Source organism: Simochromis diagramma, unplaced genomic scaffold, assembly GCF_900408965.1.
Source record: "Simochromis diagramma unplaced genomic scaffold, fSimDia1.1 OVJJ01000822.1, whole genome shotgun sequence".
In the NCBI taxonomy this organism is placed as follows: domain Eukaryota; kingdom Metazoa; phylum Chordata; class Actinopteri; order Cichliformes; family Cichlidae; genus Simochromis; species Simochromis diagramma.
In genome coordinates, this window is record NW_024387520.1 from 9,603,340 (window position 1) to 9,628,664 (window position 25,325).

Consider the following 25,325-nt stretch of genomic DNA (forward strand, 5'->3'; position numbering starts at 1 on the left):
GTCATTTCAACGAGATTAACCTGAAAGCACTAGTGGGAACACAACGAATATGACTGCACATTTACGCCGACATCATCCTAGTGCAAAGACAAAAACAACAAGCATGCTACTAACTTTAGCCGAGTCATTTAGACAGCTGTTAGCACATGATTCTCCTTATGCTGCTGAGAATATAGCCCAGAAGAAGCGGATAGTATAGCTTTTATTTTGGAAAGAGACATTTCTCTGTAATAAACTCTCTTTTCCAAAGATGAGTGATTCCTCAATCAGATACAGGGCTTGCAATATCGCTAGCCCGACGTCCCAGAGCTAGCGATTTTTTCAGTCGGGCTACCAAAATCTATCTCTTCCCTGCCCGTCGGGCTATTGTAGGAAAAATATATGTCAATGCTTTTGCATTCTTTCAGAAATGTAGCTGGGTAATTATGTCATTGGCATCGGTGAGCCACTGTCAATATGTGACATATTGAAGTCGCGTTTGAATTTGCGCTTGTTTTTTTGCTTTCACTTTGCAATCGTGCGAACTGTGTATAGAGAGCGACAGCACTGATCTGTGAGTGATGATAATTTGTGCACCAATTCCTCTGACATCGTCTTATTAATCGTTAGCTTACTATGCAAACATGACAAGTGAAATCTCCCGCAGCAGCTTAAACATGTGAGAGGTTGATCGCGCAGAGAATCGCTGAGCTTATGTGAGTGAGCGTGTAAAAGCATTTCAGTTCTGCTGAGCCAAATAAGACAGGTCAGGGTGAAGAAGTGACAGCCAAAGAAAAGCTTACCACAAAATGGAGAAGTTATGACAAATCAGACTATAAGGCAAAAAGAAAGTGCAGCTTTATGGTTTCATGGACAAAAGAATTTCTGTGGCTGCAATATGATGAGCTAAATAACCAGGGCTGCACATAAGTGGTCCGCAGGTGCGCATTCGCTGTCAAAATAAAAAACACGCACAAGGTTAAATTTAAAAACTGTACTTTTGAGTTAAAATATATATTTATAATTTTAATAAATGACAAATTAAAAATGCATGAACATTTTTTTGTATCGAAAAAATATCGAACCGTGACACCAAAGTATCGAACCGAACCGAACCGTGAATTTTGTGTATCGTTGCACCCCTAATATTATCATATACCTTTTATCAATATTATCATATACCTTTTCTGAATAATTGAAAAAAACAAAAACAAAAAACGGTAGCCCCTTCTATTACTAGAACACGTTGCAAAGTTGCCTTCTGGTACTTCAATCTCCTCAGTTCTGACTACCTTCCCTCTCTTCGTTACCATCCGACTACACTTCTCTTCTATATATACTACATGCACAGGAGTCTGATTATAATGCAGATATTGCACGTACAGTTAAGATATGCACATTTCTGAGGTTGTGTTGTGGTGTGGGGTTATTATTGCACATCCAGGTTTCAAGCTTCACTGTGATCCTCTTGCACTCAAAGATCCTTTTTCCGGTGCACTTGGTACCCAATCTCGGGTGGGGGTGATGATACCTGTCGTCCTGCCTCCCCCTTGCTGTTGCAATCTCTAGCCATGAGAGTAGGTCCTTCTTCTGAATGTTGGAACACCAGTTGTTTCGCCGTCAATCTGGATGCTGGATATCAAAGATTCCATAAGCCCCTCATCCTGTTCAAACTGCTGGGGTTACTTATGTAGTAGCATTGCAACAGCACCCTGTTTTTTATTTCTTTATTTCTTTATTTCTTGCCCACTTACAGTAACGAATTAAAAGTAATCCCGTTACTTTACTGATTACTTATTTTCAAAAGTAATTAATTACTTAGTTACTTTTTAAAAACACGATTTACAACCTGAATAGGTTATAAAGCGATAGATTTTTCAGCCCAATTCTACTTTTTCTGCATAATCCATCATACAAAATGTAATCAAATGGAAAGGTCCTGTTGTGTTCTGTAATGTTTATATCATATTGCACCACTAGAGGGTGGTGTCGCAAAATAAGAGTAAAGCGGAGTCGGTAAAGGTTTGAGAGATAGAATACAGTTAGATGGCTAGCTGACAACTGTTGTGTGTCACTGCTACCTCTTCGATGTTAGTCTGTGCTGAATTCATTAAAGAGCACTGTTCTTCATGAGGATTGGTTTATTACCGGCCGCTACTACATTTTGGCGACGAGTAACCCCTGCGTGTTTTTTTTTCTGCTTTGAGTTTTTTGCTGAGTCATCATGGCTGCAAACGTCCATCCGCCGCCGATGTTTTTGCCTTGCCCTGGAGATCCTGCTTTGCCATTCAACATGTGGATGCGTATGTTCAACAATTATTTGCTTGTGATCAATGCAACAGGGAATGCTTGGCCTGAAGCACGAAGAAGAGCTACTTTACTTCACTGCTTAGGAACTGAGGGACAAAGGATTTTCTACTCACTGCCAAATACAGGTGACACTTTCGCCTCTGCTGTTACTGCCCTAGAACAATACTTTTCACCCAAGGTAAATGTTGTTGTGGAAAGACATGCTTTCAGACAGCGAACACAAGCTTCACATGAGACTGTTATCCAGTCTCATTGCGTGACCTTGCTTCTAAATGTGAGTTTGATGACAGGACAGAAGAAATGATCCGTGATCAGCTAGGGAAAGCATAAGAGAAAGAGAAGAGAAGAGAAAGACATAAGAAAGACATAAGAGAAAGACATAAGAGAAAGACTCTTGCTGGAACCTGATTTGACACTAGATAAAGCTGTTACACTGGCAACACAAATGGAATCTGCAGTTCAACAAGCTAAATCCATAGCTGCAGACAGTAGTACCCCAGTCCAAGCTGTGCAGTCTCACTCGCACTCCATGCAGAGGAAACATAAGTACAATGCTCACCCTGCAAAGCCATCTCATGCAACAAAAACATCTAAGAACTGTTTTAGATGTGGTTCAAACAGTCATTTAGCCAACTTTCGTCAGTGTCCTGCTGCCAAAGCTACTTGTAAACTGTGTCATAAAATTGGACATTTTGCTCGTGTCTGCTGCTCATCCAAGACAAGAGATGTACGGGAAGTCCATTTACCAAAACTCACAGTCCTTTACTTAACAGATCCTTCTCATGCATCAAAAGGATTGCAATGCAGCATAAATGTGAGAACACCTACCTCATCAGTTAAGGACATTGAACTGATTGTGGACACAGGTTCTGCAGTTTCTATCCTGCCTAACCACATCTACGAAAAGCACTTCAGTGGTACGCCACTAAAACCACCTGACCTTCAACTAGTTACATACACGAAGAAAACAATCCTTGTGTTAGGCTGCCTGCAAGTCACAGTGAGCAGAGGAAATGCATCTGCCTCAGCTGTGTTCTTTGTTGTAAGGAAAGGAACTCCTCTTCTTGGAAGAGATCTGATGGAAGCGCTGAATGTCAGCATTGCAGGCAATACTGTTCTACCTCCATGTACTGATCCTACTGCTTCTGTGATGTCTACAAATCCATCACCTGCTTCTTGCATCCCTGCTGCCCCAGATATTGGCTGTGTGCGTGCCTTTGTGCATAAAGTGAAAGTTGACCCAACAGTCAAACCTGTGCGTCAGAAGCTGCGACGTCTCCCGTTTACTGTGAGGGCTTCAGTTTCAGCAGAACTGGATCGTTTACTCAAAGCTGGTGTCATTGAACGGATTGATGCATCACCATGGGTATCCCCAATTGTTGTGACAGGACGGAAAACTGGTGGAATAAGGCTGTGTGCAGACCTCCGTGAACCAAGCAAAGCTGTGATCACTGATTGCTACCCCTTACCACATGTGGATGAATTGTTTGCCAGCTTACAGGGTGCAAAAGTGTTTTCTACAATTGATCTTGCAAATGCATACTACCAGCTGCCCCTGCATGAAGATAGCAGAGATTTGACAGCATTCATTACACATGATGGACTCTTCAGATTCTGTAGAGTACCTTATGGACTGGCCTCTGCCCCCTCAGCTTTTCAGAAAATGATGGCTGAAATCCTTAAAGACCTCCCAGGTGTCCAAAACTACCTGGATGACCTTATTGTCTACAGTAAAAGTGCAGCTGAGCATGACCAAAACCTTAGCACTGTCCTGCAGAAGCTCAAAGATGCTGGACTTGTGCTTAACGAAAACAAATGCCATTTTAGGAAGACATCGCTACGCTTCCTAGGTCATGTTGTCACTGCTGATGGCATTCTTCCTGATGAGGAGCATATTGATGCTGTTTTGAGAGCCCCTCCCCCATCTGATGCTGTTGCTCTGAGATCCTTCCTGGGCTTGGTGTCATGGTACTCCAAGTTCTTGCCAAACTTTGCAACTGTTGTAGCCCCTATGCGTGCCTGTGCTAACGACAAGAACACCTTCACATGGACTTTAGATGCACAAGCGAGCTTTGAAGAAGTAAAAAAACTCCTGGTGAATAGTCCTGCACTGGCACTGTTTGACCCTGCCTTGCGTGTCGTGTCGTGATCTCTACTGATGCAAGTGACTATGGGCTTGGTGCTGTATTTGCTCAAGTGCAACCTGATGGCACAGAAAAACCTGTGGCGTTTGCTTCCTGCACACTGTCTGCAACAGAACAAAAGTACTCAACTGTTGAAAAAGAAGCTTATGCTTGTGTGTGGGCTGCAGAGAAATGGAGAACATATTTGTGGGGCCGACGTTTTACTCTGCGGACAGACCACCAAGCTCTGACAACACTGCTGAGCACCAAAGGGATTAATAGGGCTGGAATGCGCATCGCCCGCTGGTCTGCCCGCCTCCTGTGTTTTGACTATGATGTTATTTACCGCCCAGGTTCTCAGAACTATACAGCTGACTGTCTCTCTCGCCTGCCCCTGCCTGTTTCTTCCCATCCTACATCGGATGCAGATCATGAAATGGTAGCCCAAGTTTCTGCTGCCATGTCCTCTCTTCCAGTTGCGGACTTTGACTCTGCCTGTTCAACTTGCCCTGAACTGGTTGCTTTGCGTTCACAAATACAAAGCGGCTGGCCTGCCTCAATCAAAGCACTTGATGTCACGCTTGCACCTTACTACAAAATCTGTAATGAACTTTCAACCCTAAGTGATTATGTTCTCAGAGGCTCAAGGCTCATTGCACCACTTTCAGTGAGACCTAAACTCATTGCACTGGCACATGAAAGTCACCAAGGGATTGTGCGCACAAAACAAAGACTACGAGACCTCTACTGGTGGCCAAAAATGGACTCACAAGTCCAGTCTGCCATAACCTCATGCCTCCTTTGCCAGTCCAATGACAAAACTGCACATACTAATCCTGCTCCTCTCCAACCCGTCCCACTGCCTGATGGACCGTGGAAAAAACTTGGTCTTGACATTGTTGGGCCTTTTGATACTGCAATACCTGCTTGTAGGTATGTCATAACATTGACTGACTACTACTCCAAATGGCCTGAGCTTGCCTTTTCACCTTCTGCTACTACTGATGATGTCATTCAGTTCCTCTTATCTGTCTTTAGTCGTCATGGCAACCCAGAGAACATCGTAACTGACAATGGTACACAGTTCACCTCTGTAATGTTCACCTCATTCCTCCAGAATAGAGGCATCTCCCACAGCAGAACATCTGTCTACTACCCAGCTGCAAACGGAGCAATCGAATGGTTTCATCGTGCCCTCCGCACCTGTATCCAGACAGCAATCCAGCAGTCAAAACCATGGAAGGCGACTGTGCTGGATTGGCTTCAAGTTTACCGTGCAACACAGCATGCAACTACTTCCCTCTCTCCCTATGAACTCCTGTATGGCAGGAAGATGCGTACTAAACTGGATGTCCTCCCTTTGCCTCCTGCTGTGTCTCCACTGGATGACGTTGCACGTCACTCAGTTCAGAAATATCAGTTGAAAATGCAACGTTACACTGATGGTAGGCGTCACGCACGGAAACCTTCTTTTCTACCAGGAGAGAGTGTGAGGATAAGGAAACCCCACCATGTCCCCAAAGGACATCCCAGATTTACCCCTCCTGTAACAGTAACAAAAGCCAAAGGCTCGAATGCCTTCTTGCTGAGTAATGGAAAGATTTGGAATGCCACTCATCTAGCACGTTGTCGCCCTGTGACTGAAAAGAACGCTGACACTGCTAGGTTGCACCACACCCAGACTGGCTCACCTACTGCCAGAAGACTGCCCCGCGTCAAGTACAAGCCTCGTTGGCACAAAGACTATATTGTACCATAATAGGTTGCTTGAAAAGGACATTAGAGAAATGTCATTACTTGTTCTATTTTGGGTTTAAGAAGAACTGATTTCCTGCCACCAATGCACTAAGAAAAATTGTAATGGAAAAACTGGAATAATTTCTTTTTATTTTACAATTTCAGGCTTATTTAGCTTTTCTAGTTGTAGTATTCTGATGTTATAACTATTGCAACATTTAAGTTCACCAGTGTATGTTTGGTTTGCTAAACAGTGAATTACTTTATTTCTGTACTACGCTATTTGGTGAACTCTTTTTATAAAGAGAGAGGAGATGTTGTGTTCTGTAATGTTTATATCATATTGCACCACTAGAGGGTGGTGTCGTAAAATAAGAGTAAAGCGGAGTCGGTAAAGGTTTGAGAGATAGAATACAGTTTTTTTTTGTTTGTTTGTTTGTTTTTTAATTTTATTGACAAAGCACAAAATACAGATATACAAATACAAAATAGCAAACACAATGTCAAGGGGTTCGTATAAAAAAGCAAAATAGACACAGTCTATTATAGAATCACATGATATTGAACAGGGAACATAGGTTTATGGTTTTGACAGCTTTTTGATTTTGAGAATGTTGTATGGTTTTAACATATTGTTTGGTTTCATTTAAAAAGCACAGAAAGGATGGTTTTGCGTTAGAAAATTTCGACTTATGTATATGAAATTTGGCCAATAATATCAATAAGTTAATCAAATAAAATTTATTTGCCCTGTGCATGGGGTACTTAAAGAAACCAAACAATATTTTCTCGTAACAAAGAGAGAACTCAGAAAGGATAAAGGAAACAACAAAAACACAAAATTCTTGCCAGAAAAGATTCGTGTATAAGCATGACCAAAATAAATGAGAAATATCTTCCTTCACACAACTACAAAATGTACAGTTAACATCAATGTCCTTTTTATAACGTACAAGAAAACACCTAGTTGGGTAAAAACGATGAATAACTTTAAAAGATATTTCCTTTACTTTGTTATTTAATAGAAATTTCGACGGTAAGGTCCAAATCTTCTCCCATTCCAGGTCCTGGTATAAGTTATTCCAGTAGGCGACAGCCGTTGGGACACAAGTTCTGTCTTTTTGAAACAGAGTTCGTATTTCACGGTTGTTTTTCCTCCTTACAGAAGGGAAACACACCTGACCGACATAAGTAACAGCAGGATCCAGTGGTAAAGGGGTCAAATCACTAACAACAAGATTTCTAAACAACATTAAGACCCCAGCAGGGATAGCATCAAACACTATGGCATATTCCTTTGGTGGAACAGGAAGACCATATGTATTCAAAAATTCTGAGTAAGAGAGTAAACCTCCAGCTGGATTTATAAGTTGTGCAACACGATGAATCCCATTATCAAACCAATTACTTAAAAACACAGATTTATGTTTGTATAAAATGTCTCTATTGTTCCAAATATAGTATCTATGTGGAGAAAAATTGTGTTTATAAATCAATGACCAGGAAAGAAGCATTTGTTTATGAAAGTTGGATAGTTTTAAAGGGATTTTATCGATATTGTAATTACAAAGCAAAAGAAAGTTAAGACCACCAATTTTTGAGAAAATATAATTGGGAATAAAGTTCCAAATTGAGGTTGGGTTCCTGAAAAATTGTTTAATCCAGTTTATTTTAAACACATTGTTTAATGAGGAGAAGTCAAGAAAGTTTACTCCACCATGTTAGTATGAGTTGGATAAAACTGATCTTTTAATATAATGAATTCTATTCTTCCATATGAAATTATAAATAAGTCTGTCAATATCTGCCAGGGTTTCTTTATTTACATCAAGAGACAAAGCAGCATAAGTTAGACGAGATAAACCCTCTGCTTTCGTGAGTAAAACTCTCCCTTTAATGGATAAATCCCGCTGCAGCCAAGCATTTAGCTTTTTTGTGTTTTGTCCAAAATTGGAGTGAAATTAAGGGAGCACCTGGTGGATTGATTTTTATTAATGACTATACCAAGGTAAGTGACAGACTCTTTCACTGGGATGCCAGCAATAGATAGACTGGTACAATTTCTAAGGGCAAGCAGTTCACATTTGCCAATGTTTAGGTGGAGTCCTGAAGCTAAAGAAAATGCATTAATTGTGTTAATAGCCATCTGCACCTGTGAAGCATCTTTTAAAAAGAGAGTGGTATCATCAGCAAGTTGACTAATGAATATTTCTTCATCCGCAATTGTTATACCTTTCAGAGGACTGCGTTTAATATAATCAGAGAGGAGTTGAGCACAGATGAGAAATAAGTATGGGGAGATGGGGCAGCCTTGCCTGATACCGCGGTTCAAGTTAAACCTAGGTGATGTACCTGCTTGTAGTTTGATGGAGCAATTCACATTTTTGTACATTGTTTTAATTGCATTGTGAAAATAAGGGCCAAAGCCAAATTTGTCCAAAGCCTGAAAAATAAAACCATGTTCAATCGTGTCAAACGCTTTGCAGAAATCTACAAATAAGATAAAGCTATCATCCCTACACAAATCTGCATAATCAATTAGGTCAAAAACAAGTCTGATGTTGTTGGATATGTGTCTGTTAGCCATAAAGCCAGACTGAGTTTCATCAATAATATCATTCAAAACAGCTTTCAGTCTTTTGGCAAAGATCTGAGCTAGGATCTTATAATCATTATTAAGGAGGCAAATTGGCCTCCAATTGTCAATATAAGTGGGATCTTTCTTTGGCTTTGGGATTAGGGTTAACAGACCTTGTGATAAAGTGGGGGGAAGAGACTGATTTGTAAGACTTTCAATGTATACATTAAGAAGAAATGGAGCCAGTTGATCTGCAAAAGTAATGTAAAATTCAGAGGTTAAGCCATCGGTTCCTGGGGATTTATTAAGTTTAAGACGTCGAATAGCACGTAGCACTTCACTAATAGATATCAGCCTATCACAGAAACTCATCTGATCTTCTTTAACTGTTCGCACATCAGGGATTTGTTCCATAAAGCTCAGAGCAGCACTCTCATCAAACTCTGACTTGTATAAATTTCTATAAAAATTGGAGCAATAGGTGGAGACTTTTCGGGGATCATCAGTTATAATACCGTCAATATTAACTCTCCGAACAGAACTAAGTTTAGAATGAGATTTCTCTAATTTAAAAAAATAGGATGAGTGTTGTTCACCTTCTTCTAACCATCTTCTCCTTGATCTCACAAAGGCTCCCTCTGCTTTCAGTTTATAAATATCATTTAACTTACTCTGTTGCAAAGCTAAGTCAGTTTTATCTTCTTCAGATAGGTTCTCTGGTGGGATCTGAGTGAGAGCAAATATCCTAGTAATTACATTAATTTCTTCATTTTTCCTCTGTTTTGCTGCAGATGAGCCATACTCTCTTAAATATTTAGCGGCTTCAAATTTAAAGAGTTCCCAGTTTTGACAGTAGAGATGACTGGTTAGGGCTTTATCCCAGAAACGTTTGATTAATGACAAAATATCTTCAAGCACTTTTTCATGTTTTAAAAGGGAGTTATTAAGTTTCCAGTAGCAGCTCCTACAAGTTTGGGCAGCATTAGTATTGAAAAAGACCTGAAGTGATACCGCTTTGTGATCCGTGAGTGGAGTTGGTGTCATGTCTGAGTGTGGGCAGGCAGGAAGAGAGGACCCAAAATGCAGGACTCACTGAGGCGGAAGTAATTCAAAACACACAGCTTTATTGCTGGTAAGAAGCAGAACAGAAAAACACTAACTAAACTGGAAGAACGGAATGAGTAGGCAGGAAGGCTGGCTGGCAAACGGAGCACACGGAGGAAGCGAGGGTGAACAGACGTTAACGATGCGACACCGAGTAGGGGAAGACACAGACACTAAATACAAGAGGTGAACGGAGCAAAGAGGAAACAGCTGGGAGACACGGCTGACGTTGATTACACTGACGAGACAGGGAGAGCACAAAGCTGAACGCACTGACAAAGGGCACAGACCTACAAAATAAAACAGGAAGCACAAGCCAGACAGAGACAGACTCGTAAACAGGCATAATGACGTCATGGACAAACAGAGGGACATACGGGCAGAGAAAACTAAGCACAGGCAACCTAAACCAAACATAAAGGCAAGATAACAAAACCTAAACCAGAAATAATCATCATCAACATCATCATCAGATAACTAAAGAATCAGAATATAATTGTAATCAAAACAGTATCACCAGAGAATAACTAATCCATAATGCAAAATAAACCAAAACATAAGAAACTCAAAATACTGGGTCGACCCGACCCAGGACCGTGACAGTTGGCATTATATTGGCTATAACATTATCCCTATTTAAGCAATCAGAAATTAACCAGAAGTCAATACGGGATTTAGAAGAGTTGGATTTGTTACTCCATGTAAATAGTCTGGCTTTAGGGTTTTTAAATCTCCAAATGTCTATTAAATGAAACTTTTGCATGAATGTATTTAAACAACAGGACAGAGAGTTATTTGAGCTAGGTGGCCATCTGTCTAGTGAAGGATCTGGAGCAATGTTAAAATCGCCTCCAACTAATAACAGGAGATTCGGGTATTTGGATAACCAGAACAAAAAGCGTGTTTCAAGGACATCCAGTAAGAAGTCATTATCAGACTTAGAATTAAAACCATACACGTTGGCAAGAAGAAGAAGTGTACCATCAATGTTGACAATCATTAACACAAAGTGTCCTTCTGAGTCCATTTCAGAGTGCATAACATTCCCATTAAATTTGTTCTTCAGAGTAGTAACTCCTGCCCATCTTTCTGATCCATGTGAGAACCATAGGTCCTTGCCCCACTGTGTTTTCCAAAAAGCAGTATCCTTAACAACAGAATGTGATTCTTGAAAAAAAAACAAAGTCAGTATTCTGTTGATTTGCAAACAAAAACAAAGCTTTTCGCTTAACAGTGTCTCTTAAACCCCTGACATTGAGAGAACAAAGTGATATAGACAGTGCGGCTTTAACACAAAATAATGAACAGTTTACTTCCCATAGTTAACATGGAACTGGTATTAACTTTTATCCTGAACCTCAAAATTGTAAACAACCCCTTTGACAGAACAACTTTATACCTCAAGGAGGGCATGAAACCTCCATCATCGCAGGTGCAGCTTGATCCTCAGGCGAAGTGAGCGTTGGGTGCACCTCTTTCCCCTCAATGATCACACGGACCCCGGCAAAGTGAGCTCTTTTTCCTTCTTTCCTTGCAGCATCAATAAGAGGCCAAAGCTTCTCTCGAATTGCCCTGTCAGCAGAGGACAGATCTTCAGTGAACCTCATGTAGTTTTCTTTCAGAAAGGAGCAGTTTTTAGCTTTTCTCCAGATCAAGTCACGAGCTGATCTTGTCACAAATTGAATGATAACCAGCCTTGGTTTCTTCTGAGTTTCGCTGTAGCGGCCCAGGCGATGAACTACATCAATGCTGTTTTTGAATCCTGCACTTGTTTCCCCGGCAACAGTGCAGCAGATGTCAAGTACTTTTCTGGTGATGTCTTCTTGCTTTTGCTCAGGGACACCTGAGAGCCTGAGATTCCATCTCCGATGGTATCTTTCAACCTCGTTGACCTTCAGTTCTACTTGAGACATTCTGCTGCTGTTTTTTTCACAAGTAGCTTTAATGGTTTTGGTGACATTCTTCAAAGATTCTACTTCCAAGAACATGAAGTCAATAGACTTCTTCATGGCCTCGATGTTAACAGTATTCTTGCTGATCATAGCCTCCAGATTATCTGAGCGCTCATTAATTAAAGTAGCAATGTTGTTTTGCACATCAGCAAGAGTTATATCACCTTTGTGTTTTTTACCATCTGGTCTGGCTGGAGTATCGGGATCCGAGTCCGGCAGTGGCATCAGTTCAGGACTTTTGCTGCGGTTGTAGTCATGTTCTGCAGTCACGGCATTCTTGGGGCTGGTTTTTGAGCCAGCAACACCTGTGTTTCTCTCCATTTCCTTGGTTGCTCCTTTGGTTAGACTTTTAAACTTCATGGGTGTTTCTTTTTCCTTCCTTTTGCTTCCCTGAGTTGCTGAAAACATCGCTGAGGTAACAGAGCTTTCCTGCTGTTAGCTGAGCTATCGCTTTGCAAAGAGGCTTGGGTCGCGAAAAAGTCCTTTGAAGTATGGTTCAGGAAGCCGTTACTTAGAAATGTCGCATACGTGTATTGAATAAACAGTCAGTAGAATAACTCATTTGTGATTCAGAGAAAAAACGACGGCTGAAAGGGAAGTAAAACTGCAAAATCCTGCTTAGCCGCGGAGAAGAGCGTCTACCTCGGTCGCCATCTTGGCTGCTCCCCCGAGATAGAATACAGTTAGATGGCTAGCTGATAACTGTTGTGTGTCACTGCTACCTCTTCGATGTTAGTCTGTGCTGAACTCATTAAAGAGCACTGTTCTTCATGAGGATTGGTTTATTACCGGCCGCTACTACAGGTCCCTTTTTTAAAACAGGTTTACCCTGGTGCAGTGTGCCGCAGCAGTCAGTGGAAGAATCCACGAGTTTCTCTGTGAATTTTCCATTACGTCGTAGTGCACTCGGTGTTTGCTTGGAAGTTTAGGGGTTTTTTTCGCTCTAAAAAGAAGTTTTCTTCCCACGCACAGCGGACACTAATGTTTTTGTCACTTTTTGTGGAATCAAACTCAAAATAAGGTCAGTACTTCCACGCTTTAAATGCTGCACGCTCATACTCTCTCCCGCACTGTTGATCTGCACACAGCTGTTGCCACGAACGTCGCACTCGCTTACATCACTGTCATGAGACATTCTCGCAAAAAAATCACAGTTTTAGTAACGCAGCGTTCCTACGGGAAAGTAACGGTAATCTAATTACCGTTTTTGCAATAGTAATCCCTTACTTTACTCGTTACTTGAAAAAGTAATCGGATTACAGTTACAAGTAACGCGTTACTACCCATCTCTGCCCACTTATGCCTCCTTGTTCCAGTAGCCCACTACGCTATCCAGCAACTATCTGCCTCTTGGTAGAATGGTGCAGAAATGGTTGTCCTTCTGGAAGACTGTTTTCACTCAACAGAGCAACTCTGGAGCTCTGTCAGAGTCATCTCTCTGATTAACCTATTAAATGCTTAATCGTTAATTAGATTAGAAATGACCTATGCTGTTTCTGTCATGACTGTTAGAATCTTTACCCCTACTGAAACACTGTATTAAACACTGGGGAGTAAGAAAATCTTAGGACTTGTCAGAAACACCCAGCAATATTTTCTTCCTTCACAGGTGCAGTGGGTGAGCCAGCATCGGAAACAACAGCCTCCAGAGAGCAAGCCCACGACCGTGGACGCTCCCATGAAAGGAAACACCATCATTCCTCTGCAGACAAACAGCGCTACTACTCCTGTGACCGCTATTGCAGCCGGGGACAGTGCCACTCGAAATCTTCCACCGCCAGCTGTGCTGGCTCTCCAAGTGAAGGGCTGGAAACCAGCAACAAGCAGGTGGGCAAGCATGTTCTTTTTGACTAAGGTCATCTTTGAGCTTTCATTTTTTAATGTCATTCTTGTTAGTTTAGCTTAAGGCGTCTTCTTTTTTTGCAAATCCCCCCATTTTCCACCATTTCTCCTCCTACTCATCATTCAAATCGACTTGGGCTTTCCATAATAACGATTCAGGTATTTGTTGCTTTAGGGGGGGCCAACACATAGGATAATATATTTTTCTATTTTTATTCAAATCAGGCTCTTTTATCCCCATTTTTACTTTCTTTTGAAAGAATTTATAAATGCAACTATACGGTTTGGATTGTTTTATACCTATGATTTGGCCCCTGTCTTCAATGATAAGTATGGCTTGGGCAACTCACTTCTTTTAGCCATGGACATATGTCACACTCTAGAGTATTACACAGTCCAGCTTCTCGTAACATATACTCACAAGTACAGTCAATGTTACCACAGGAATATTTGACTGTAGGATAAACTTTCAGGAGACAGCCATACAGCATTTATACAACATGCCTTATCCAGCTTGGTGTTAATGTTAAATAATCTAATTTGATAACTCAGGAGGAAAAGTGTGCTATCATCCTGGGTCCATCTGCCTGTCTGTCCATCCATCTATTTTCTTCCACTTATCTGGGACTGGGTTGTGGGGACAGGAGTCTAAGCACAGATGCCCAGGTATTCCTCTCCCCAGGCACCTTCTCCAGCTTATTCTGGGGAACACCAAGATGTTTTTAGGCCAGCTAAGAGATGGAATCTCTCAAGCATATCCTGGTTCTGCCTCCAGTGGAACATGCCCGAAGAAACTCACAGAGAAGGTGCCCAGGAGGCATTCTTGACAGATGCCCAAACCACCTCAACTGGGTCATTTTGATGTGGAAGAGTAGCAGCTCTAGTCTGGGCCTCTCTCAGATGGCTGAACTCCTCACCCTATTTCTAAGGGAGAGGCCAGCTACCTTTCAGAGAAAGCTGTTTGTACCCGTGATCTCATTCTTTCGATCATAGTGCCATTCCTGGTCTTGTTGTCATTTGCCACATGCTGCTTTGCCACTTTAAAGAATAGCAAAGCATAACACTATTTATCCACATAGTGTTATCCGACAGTTTTTACATCATATACACTTAATCTGTGCATGTATTTTAGATAACTGGGAACCTTTTCCATTTCAGCTGGGTGTTACAAGTCAATTAGTGCCGGTGAAAAATATTAACTTATCAATATCAGCATTTAATATAAATACAATATATAGTAAAAGTCTTGAGCCACCCTTCATTTCTTTATATTTTGCAAGAAAATTTTAAATAAGAGTAGTAATTTATTGAAACATACAAAGATGGAAATACACTATATATGGCAAAATAGTGTTTGTACAGTTAAAACAAGCTTAGGACTCAGTATTTTGTACTAATGTCTAAATGTTCCCTACAAAACTTGATTCTTTTCATTTCTTAAGTATTCTTCAGGAATAGTTCTCCAGCTTTCTTGACCTGTTTTTTTTTTTTCAGTTATTTCCAAGATGATCAAACTTCACTTCAGTATTGTTGAAGTCCAGGCTCTGTGGAGGCATGGAGTCCTGCTCTGCTTTTACTGCATTGGCAGTATATCTGGGACCATTTTCATGCTAAAAGATGACGCTCTTGCCATTCAGAAGATTTTAAGATTTTGTTGCAAATTGCATCAAAATCTGGCTCTGCTTTTCTGCTCTCATAATTCCATCAGTTTTAACAAGATCTCCAACACCATTAGCTAAAATGCAACCCCAAACCATGACCATACTTTACAGATGCCTGTAGACACTTACTCTTGCAGTGAATATGTGTTCCACTGTAAACTTTGCATTACTTAAGTCAAGTTGAATTGACTCGATATATTTGAATAAAAGCAGAATAAAAGATTGCTTTTTGTTTGCACATTACCATATATATTACAGAGCATCAGCAAATGTGTGATATAGACAAGCAGAAATTAAATGCAGACTGTTGTGATTGCTCTGCATGTTTTTAGTGCTTTCTTCTCTGTCTGCTTTCAGTATAGCCTCTCATGACCTTTCGCTTTTCTTCCCACTTTGTCTTTTTCATCATGTCCCTCTGTGATTATCTATCCATTTGTGCGTCTTTATTTTTGTCTTCTCTGTCCCTCTTATGTTTGCTGTTATCTTACCATGTACATGTATTTTGGTGTCTTTCTTTTCTTTTCTTCCCTTGGGTGGCTCTGTACCTATACATATTCTTCCCATTTTCCTTTCTTCTCTGGCATATTTTCTTTTTCCTCATCATTTCAAATTGCTTGTCCAATTTTCATCTAGGGCAGTGGTTGGGTTAAAGGCAGCCCAGTGGCACTGAGCTCCAATACTAGCACGTCAAGCCGTGGACGTCGGCAGCTCCCCAAGATCCCCCACACCCTGCGACCCGGGGTGGCTTACAAGACTGCCAATTCCTCTCCTGTGCATTTTGTGTCCAGCCAGACCTCTCTGAGTCCCAGCCAGCTAAGCCGTGGCCTCTCAGAGCACAATGGCCTCCGTTACAGCGGCTCTCACCACTTCCCCTGCCCCGTCACTCGTATCAGCTCAGAGCCCTTCCTGGGCCAGGGCAAGGCTCTGGGTAGCCTCTATGGCAGCCTCCGGGACCAGCTGCAAGTCTTCCAGGATATGGCGGCGCTGTCTCCCAGCCCCTGTGCTGGACACTCCTCTTGGAACGCACTGCCTCGCATGATGGGAGCCTTGTCTCCTGCTCAACAACAGAACATTGGTATGCCCAATGGGTACCACATCAGCTTTGGGGGTAGCACCAGCCCAGGCTCTGGCGTCAGGCCACCCAGGTGTTACCAGGAGGCAGTAAAGGATGAATGGTGCTAGCATGGCTTTAAACAAACCTTTTTAATGCATTTTTGAGGAATTGTGATGAGTTTTATCATCTTCTTTGAAGGCTTTAGTTTACAGCATCACTGTGTGTGTTTTAATGCTTTATTGTAATCCTAACTTGGAGATCTTAAGTTATGGAGAACATCTGAGGAGAATGCTTTAAGGGGGTAATATTTGAATGTGAATAGAAAAGTATCCTCTTTATCAAAGCGCTTGTAGCAGAAAGGCAGACTTTTTGTCAATATCAAATGTCTTACAGTGTCTGTTTTTGATTTGCTACTGACACCACCATACTGATCCTGAAGCAACTTTCCATATATTATATATATTATATGGAAAGTATGTGTGTATGTATATATATATATATATATATATATAGAGGTAATAACTTGGTGTACTTGAAAATGGTATATGACCTGGTTCTTCTCAAATAGCGCTTTTCTACTCAGCATTTAAAGCATATATAGTAGTTATGCAACTTACCACATTCACCCATTAATAATTAATTAATAACAACAAGCAATTCAGCTGAACTTAAAGAACACAAAGGATGAACTGAAAGGCCTAAGCAAATACACATTTGCACATGCATCAACGTCATAAAAAGATTAGGGTAAATTGGAATGGGCCAGAAAAGTGTACTCAAAATCGCTTTCTTGAGGTCAAACAATTAACCAAAAAACTATTTCTATGAAGTAGGGTCTGTATCTTGTGTCTGATCAAGGAATAAAATCTGTTGTTTTCACAGATGAGATAATGTTTTACAATTAGAATTTACGCTAACCATTCTTTAGTTATTTAATTCTAATTCTGTTCTTCCAACTCTGCATTATAACAAGATATTTTATAATATGTCATATGCATTGTAAATCATTTGTGATATTACAATATTCTCTGGAGACCCAACCTATTCATTTATGTCCTTTGTAATGGACATTTGATTTAACCTATTTGAGCTACCCTACTAAGTTCTCAAGAGAGGACATCCTGGCCTTTCCAATTTAGCTCCAAAGAGGCAGGGAATCACACAAAAATAAGTTAAACTGAAAGAGGTTCTCAGGAGGCTATGACCATTACTTGCTGTCAGTTGTTGCATTTCAGAGTCAGATGGTGGTGTCAACACTGTAAGTCACAGGATCAGGACAAAAATCAAGTCAGTAGTTTAATGAAATGGTATTTGAAAACCTCAGACATGACACTGTACAGATAGCTGTGCTGTCTTTAGCTTTGGACTTTACCATTCCATGATGATGCCTAATCCTTGACAACATTCCCTCAGTGGAAAAGATGGAATTCATACCGCTGCAGAATTTAGGAATGAGATAGCGCATGGTAGTGGAAATAGTTTTGTTTGTTTGTTTGATTGTTGTTGGGATTTTTTTTTTACCTCAAATTTTCCTTTCCTTTCCTTGATGTTCTTTCTCCATTGTGCACATTTTATACAATATGAGGAAAAACAAAGGAGTGTTTTATGTGAACTGCTTACAGTTTGCCATTGTTTCAGGTCTAATGTTTCTTACAGACTTCTTTGCGATGTTTTAAGACTAAGTGCCTCTCCTTTTAGATAGAAAAAGATGCAATGTCACTGTTTTCTGATGCAGCCACATGAAAATAGATGTTGAATTCATTATATATATCTAGCTCTGCAGGAAAATGTGTTGTATAGAAAGCCTTATCTGCAAGCAGAGTCAATATCTACACTTAAAAGACAGGAGTGAAAAATTAAGTTCTGTTTTTTTTTCTATGTGGTTGTTTTTGATACCATGTAGTCATGTGGGTGGGAACTTAAGGATCAGCATTGTGGAAACGCTATGCTGGGATTTAATTATGAAAACTATAAATATATCATTCAATTTAAATTAAAGTCAGAAACTTAATTTGCATGCTAAAATGTTAGAACTGGTTAACTACCTGATATAACCTCTTTGTATATTTTTGGTAACGATGTCACAGTGAGAGTCACAGTGCAAGTATCTTATTCAGGTGGTAGAGTGTGAGTTGGGTCAGCTGCAGTGGATGGGTGTAGTTGGTTGTGGCTGTTTACTACCCAAAGTAGCAAGGATTGCTACTTTTTTTTTTAATCCATTTTTTGTCCATTTAAATGGACACAAGCTATGTCTGTGACTGTATGTCTGTGTGTGTCTGAGTGTGCGCGTATCAGTTGTTGTTCAGATACTTGACATTTCTGGGTCATTTTTTTCACCTTTTCACATGTATCAAAAAAATTATATTGTAACGTCATGCCCAGTAACTACTGTATAATGCAGTTTTACAGCAGTGATCCAATTTCTTTAGAATAATCATTAGCAAAAAGGGCAGCACGGTGGCACGGTGGTTAGCACTGTTGCCGCACAGCAAGAAGGTCCTGAGTTCAATTCCACCATCATGAATGAATGTGAGTGCGAATGGTTGTCTGTCCCTGTGTGTTGGCCCTGCGACAGACTGGCGACCTGTCCAGGGTGTACCCCGCCTCTCGCCCTATGACAGCTGGGATAGGCTCCAGCGCCCCCCGCGACCCTGAAAAGGATAAGCGAAAGTGAATGGATGGATGGATGGATTAGAAAAAAGGTCTTATACCAGCCCCTATCTTCACAGAGTAAAGAAAATAAAAGAGGCAGAGTGAATTACTTTTTCTTTGTTTCTTTTCACCGAATTTCATGTCTGTGCCTTGAGCACTTGAGCATCAACTGTTGGATTGAATATGGAGAAACATATCAGTATATATCTTTTCTGGTCAGAAGGATAAACACCACTTTTAACCCTTAATTATGTATCCAATGTTTTTCATACTAAGCCCCACAAATGCTATATGGACATTGTGGTGAGTCAGAATTAACACTGGCTGGTAAACAGTGTGACTTTTCATATGATCACCAAAACAATTTAATTAATAATTAATTGTGAATAATTCTGACCCCACACAGTGTTCTGACAGTTGTTTATAATTTTTATTTATGCTACACACAGAAGCACTCAGCTTTGGCACCAGCGTCCCAGCTTTTCACCTGACCTCACACACACCTCTCTCCTTCTGGTGTCTGACATCACTATAAAGAAGGAAAGACCTCATTAGATGAATAACCTTCACCTGTGCCTCCAACCTCCCTGGTTGAGCTCACTGCACCACACCTTCCCTGCAGCCTCCGCCACAGCCTATTAATATGGCGGAGGATCAGACCTCCGCCACATTAATACTCAACAGTGTATGATCACAGTGTATACCATTTTGGCCTGACAAACATTCTGCACGAGCTTGTTTGCTTTCTAGTTAAGTGCAAAAGTTGCACTAAAATGATCAGCATTTCCACAGTCAAACAATTAAATTGTTTGCTTTTCAAGGCAAATTACCTTTAGGTAATTTATAGGAAAAATCTAATTTTCAAAAGAAAATCCCACATGGATGGTTTAAGGAAACATTATATCAAGGATATAGTGTCATTTGTAAAAGGGCATTGATGTTTGGAGCTCTGAAATAAGTGTGTGTGTGTTTTTTTTTGCCTTTGCTTTTTGTTTTTTAGGGGGGTGGTTGTCTACATTGTTAGATATAAAATGTATATATATTTGTCTTGTCACATTTCAACTTCACAAAGTATTTAAATTTTGCAAATACCCCTTTCTTCTGCATACAACAGACAAGGATAAACAATAAAACTTAGCTGACCTGCTCTGCATAGCCAAGAAAAATATACTGGCTTTCACTCAATATTTTAACATAGATGCAACAATAATTAAACCTCTTAAACTGCAAATATCAGGCAGTTTAACTTTTCATTTTTTCATTTTTTTCATTTTTCACGTTTCATTTTGAAACCATTAAAACATATGCCATTTTTGCAACTATGACTACTCCTAAGACATCACTCAAGACGCGTTACTGTAATCTGATTACTTTTTTCAAGTAACGAGTAAAGTAAGGGATTACTATTGCAAAAACGGTAATTAGATTACCGTTACTTTCCCGTAGTAACGCTGCGTTACTAAAACCGTGATTTTCAAAAGAACACTTATTTTGAAATATTCAAGTAGAATCTGTATCAAACTAACAATACTTCCACATTGATAGTAGCATATTAGTGTGCAATTAACCTCCTAAGACCCAAACTCTTTCATGGCATGCATTTTTAATTTAACTTTGCTATTTGGGGTGATTGGGACCTGATGCAAAACAAAGAATTATCTTTTTGCCTGATTTTTTCTCTCTCGCAGAGCTGGATATCCACATATGAGGACATTTGTTTTAAATTTTGACAGAACAGTGGCAGTATAATATCCTTGTAAGAGTTCAGCCCCTTGTGGAGCAAAATTTAGTTTTGTGGTCTAGACAACCCAAAATGTAATGTCCACATATGTGGACACCAGGCCCTACGAGGTTAAACATAGTTTATTTCCAAACCCCATGCGTGAGATATTTTGTCCTCTGCATTTAACCAATTCATTTAATAGGAAGAAAGCTCCAGCAGACCCGGGCTCAGGGAAAGGTTCAGTAACATCCCCAGCCAGTCACCACAGATGGTGCACTGCACTGCACTTTGCTCTGAATTTCATATGCAGGCTGACTTACACACAAGCAATCTCTGTTTTATGCAACTTGGTGGATTGTCTCTGATGAAATGCCTATTGATGTGCTTTTACATGAAGGACAAGATGTTAAACTCTGAAGCACCTGACTGACTAGTAGAGGAAGAGAGACTCTGTCCCTTCAGCTGTTAGGAGGGAACAGCCAGGGGGTTTGTTTAACCACAGCAACACACACTACAGGGGTCTGACACAAGCTAAAGACAGTTGAGTAGGGCTATGCAACAAGAAAAACTGGTTTCTCCATCCATCCTGTAGCATTACATGCTGGTCTCTTCAGATTTAGGCTTCAGCATGATTGTGACCAAATATTTTATAAAAAATGCTATGAAAAAAAGTGAAACACAAACAAAAAAGATTTAAAATGCATAAAGGCACAAAGCTTAAACAAGAATATTTAAAATTGTAGCAACTTTGTAAAGGTAAATGTTATGCATGCAAATATTCATACACTTTAACTGTGTCAAATGTAGATCCCATAGTTCCAAGAGGGATGAGGTGTGTCCTGTTAGGTCACCATAACAGGTTTTCATAAATAAACACTGTCAAAGTCATTCTTTTAGTGTAAGACATATGCTTTTGCAGATACAATCATTATTTTAACAGTTTCAACATATAATGCCAAAAAGAAAAAAACATCTCAAAATACCTGTATTGTGTCTGTATTACATTAAAGAAAAATATACCTTTGACCAAGTCTGGACCAGTCAGCCTCCACACATTAGAAGCAGTCCAACAGCTTTATTCCTGAATAACACTGACGGTGTAAATGTGGGTTTTCTTCTTGAAAAAAATACAGACGTATGCATGTTCTAACAGTGTATGTGCATGTAATATACTTACTTACTTTTAGATATCATGTGTCCTTTTGTTGTTACTTTTTAATATTTGATATAAACTGTGGGGTTTGTTGAAAAGACAAATTTCTATTGGAAAAAACAGTATTGAACATTACTGGTAGTTCCACTCCTTGCAGAAGACGAGGAACATTCCTTTCTTTGGGTCTTGGGATTCAGTGAAATGTTTGTTTGCGTGAATTTATGTTTGTTGACCAGACTTTGAATTCTGTTGTTGTTTCTACATTATGCATTTTGTATGAAACAAAGCTCCTTGAAATAAAAAAAGATGAAATCTAAACCATGTGTTGTTATATTTGATCTGCTGGATAAACAATATAGACGCCATCAGCTGTCTTGTTCATGCCATTCAAAGATGTGCTCAAAAAGAGAAAACTTCCTTTTAACGCAGTGTAAGATATTCAATTATCCCAGTCCCCAAGAAACCCTTAATCACTGTTTTTAAAGACTACAGATCAGTCTGTAGTGCTATCAGATCAGCACTACAGACAGTGCGTTTCTCACTGTTACATGCGCCGATATCATGCACATGATTGTATTGTTAGATGAGGCCAACTACAATTGACCAGGGCTTGTCATACCTTCTGAGGCCATCTACATTTCACCAGAGCCCGCTTTGCCTGCTGATACCATCCACATTACACCAGGGCCTGTGCAACTGGCTGAGGCCAGCTAAATTTTACCAGGGCGTATGTTGCTTGGCTGAGGCCATCTACATTTCACCAGGGCCTGTGTTGCTGGCTGTGGCCATCCACAATACACAAGGGAGTGTGTTGCTGGCTGTTGCTATCCACAATGAACAAGGGCCTCTGCTAGTTGCTGATGCCATCCACATTTCACCACGGCCGGTGCTCCCTGTGAGGCCAACTACATTTCACCAGGGCCTGTGCTACTCGTTGATACCATCCACATTTCACCAGGGCTTGTGTTGCTGGCTAATGCGATCCAAAGTACACAAGGGCCTGTGCTACTGGCTGAGGACATTCACATTACACCAGGGCCTTTGGTGCTGGCCAATACCATCCACATTTCACCAGGGCCACCGTTGTTGGCTGAGGCCATACACATTACACCAGGGAGAGTGCTTCCTGTTAGGGGATCTTCACCACACAAGGGCCTTTGCTGTTGGCTGAGGCCAACCACATTACACCAGGGCCTGTGATGCCGGCCACTACCATCCACATTACACCAGGGACAGTGCTTTCTGTGAGGCCTTCTTCACCCCACCAGGGCCTCTGCTGCTCGTTGATGCCCTCCACATTACACCCGGGCCTGTGGTGCTGACCGATATCATGCACATTTCACCAGGGCCAGTGATATTCGCTAAGGCCATTCACATTACACCAGGGTGTGTGGTGCTGGCTGAGGCCATCCACATTACACCAGGGCCTGTGCTACTCGTTGATACCATCCACAATACACAAGGGCCTGTGCTACTGGCTGAGAACATTCACATTACACCAGGGCCTTTGGTGCTTGCCAATACCATCCACATTTCACCAAGGCCACTGTTGTTGGCTGAGGCCATACACATTACACCAGGGCCTGTGATGCCGGCTTCTACCATCCACATTACACCAGGGACAGTGCTTCCTGTGAGGCCATCATCACCACACCAGGGCCTGTGGTGCTGGCTGAGGCCATTCACATTACACCAGGGCCTGTGATTCTTGCCGATAGCAAACACATTTCACCAGGGCCTGTGTTTCTGGCTTATGCCATCCACATTACATCACAGCCAGTGCTTCCTGTGAGGCCATCATCACCACACCAGAGCCTGTGGTGCTGGCTGAGGCCATCCACATTGCACGAGGGCCTGTGATGCTGGCACATACCATCCACATTAAACCAGGGCCATTGCTTCCTGGGAGTCCATCTTCACCACACTAGGGCTTTTGCTGCTCGTAGATGCCATCCACATTACACAAGGTTGTGTGGTGCTGACCAATACCATCCATATTTCACCGGGGCCAGTATTATTAGATGAGGCTCTTCACATTACAACAGGGCCTGTGCTGGCTGAGGCCAACTACATTTCACCAGGGTGTATGTTGCCAGCTGAGGCCATCTACATTTCACCAGGGCCTGTGTTCATGGCTGAGGCCACCAACATTTCACCAGGGCGTGTGTTGCTGGCTGATCCCGTCCACAATACACAAAGGCCTGTGCTACTGGCTGATGTCTTCCACATTACACCAGGGCCAGTGGTGCTGTCCGAAACCATCCATATTTCACCAGGGCTTGTGTTGCTGGCTGATGACATCCACAATACACAAGGGCCAGTGTTGTTGGCTGACGGAATACACATTACACCACTGACAGTGCTTCCTGTGAGGCCATCATCACCACACCAGAGCCTGTGGTGCTTGCTGAGGCCATTCACATTACACCAGGGCCTGTGACACTGGCTGATGCCATCCACATTACACCAGGGCCTGTGTTGCTTGCTGATGACATCCATAATACACCAGGGCCTGTGATGCTTGCCGATACCATCCACATTTCACCAGGGACTGTGTTCATGGCTGAGGCCACCAACATTTCACCGCAAAAGGCACTGTCTTGGCGAAATAAAGCGTTTTTGCACAACTTCATATAAATCGGTGTAACTTTTGATAGAAGATTCAGATATATGTATTCATGGCTTTATCTTATAGAATTCAATATCCCCGTGCTGGGCAAACAGGTTTTGCAGCTGTTTGAGCTAAGATTTTCAAGTTATTCACATAATGAAAACCTATACTTTGTTTCGGGCGAGTTCCCCATTCAAATGCATGCAATCGTTAGAAACGCACTGTTTTGACCAAATAAAGCGTTTTTGTACAACTTCATATAAATAGCTGTAACTTTTGATAGAAGACTCAGACTCACATATTTATGGCTTTATCTTATAGAATTCAATATCCCCGTGTGGGCAAACAGGTTTGGCAGCTGTGTGAGCTAAGATTTTCAACTTGTTCACGTAATGAAAACTTATACTTTTTTTCTGGCGAGTTCCCCATTCAAATCCATGAAATCGTGAGAAACGCACTGTCTTGACGAAAGAAAGCGTTTTTGTACAACTTCATATAAATTTTGATAGAAGACTCAGACACATATATCTGGCTTTATCTTATAGACTTTAATATCCCCGTGCTGGGCAAATAAGATAAAGCCATAAATATGTATTTCTGAGCCTTCTATCAAAAGTTACAGCTATTTATATGAAGTTGTACAAAAACGCTTTCTTTCGCCAAGACAGTGCGTTTCTGACGATTACATGCATTTGAATGGGGAACTCGCCTGAAACAAAGTATAGGTTTTCATTATGTGAATAACTTGAAAATCTTAGCTCACACAGCTGCAAAACCTGTTTGCCCAGCACGGGGATATTGAATTCTATAAGATAAAGCCATAAATATGTATTTCTGAGTCTTCTA

The 25,325-nt window shown here is 41.0% G+C and overlaps 1 protein-coding gene across 16 annotated transcripts in view; it reads left to right on the plus strand.

Moving 5' to 3' along the window:
• The window catches only part of cacna1ba (calcium channel, voltage-dependent, N type, alpha 1B subunit, a), a 332,183-nt gene extending 313,402 nt beyond the window's left edge, over positions 1-18,781 (plus strand). For 14 of the 16 annotated variants that reach the window (XM_040019432.1, XM_040019434.1, XM_040019438.1 and 11 more), the window contains 2 exons: positions 13,393-13,610; positions 15,920-18,781. In XM_040019432.1, the coding sequence (XP_039875366.1) occupies positions 13,393-13,610; positions 15,920-16,468 (767 nt within the window). In that variant the 3' untranslated portion in view covers positions 16,469-18,781. Of the gene's footprint in view, positions 1-13,392; positions 13,611-15,119 lie in introns of all 16 variants that reach the window. The other 2 variants (XM_040019443.1, XM_040019442.1) reach the window with 2 other exon arrangements.
• The last annotated feature ends 6,544 nt before the right edge of the window (positions 18,782-25,325 follow it).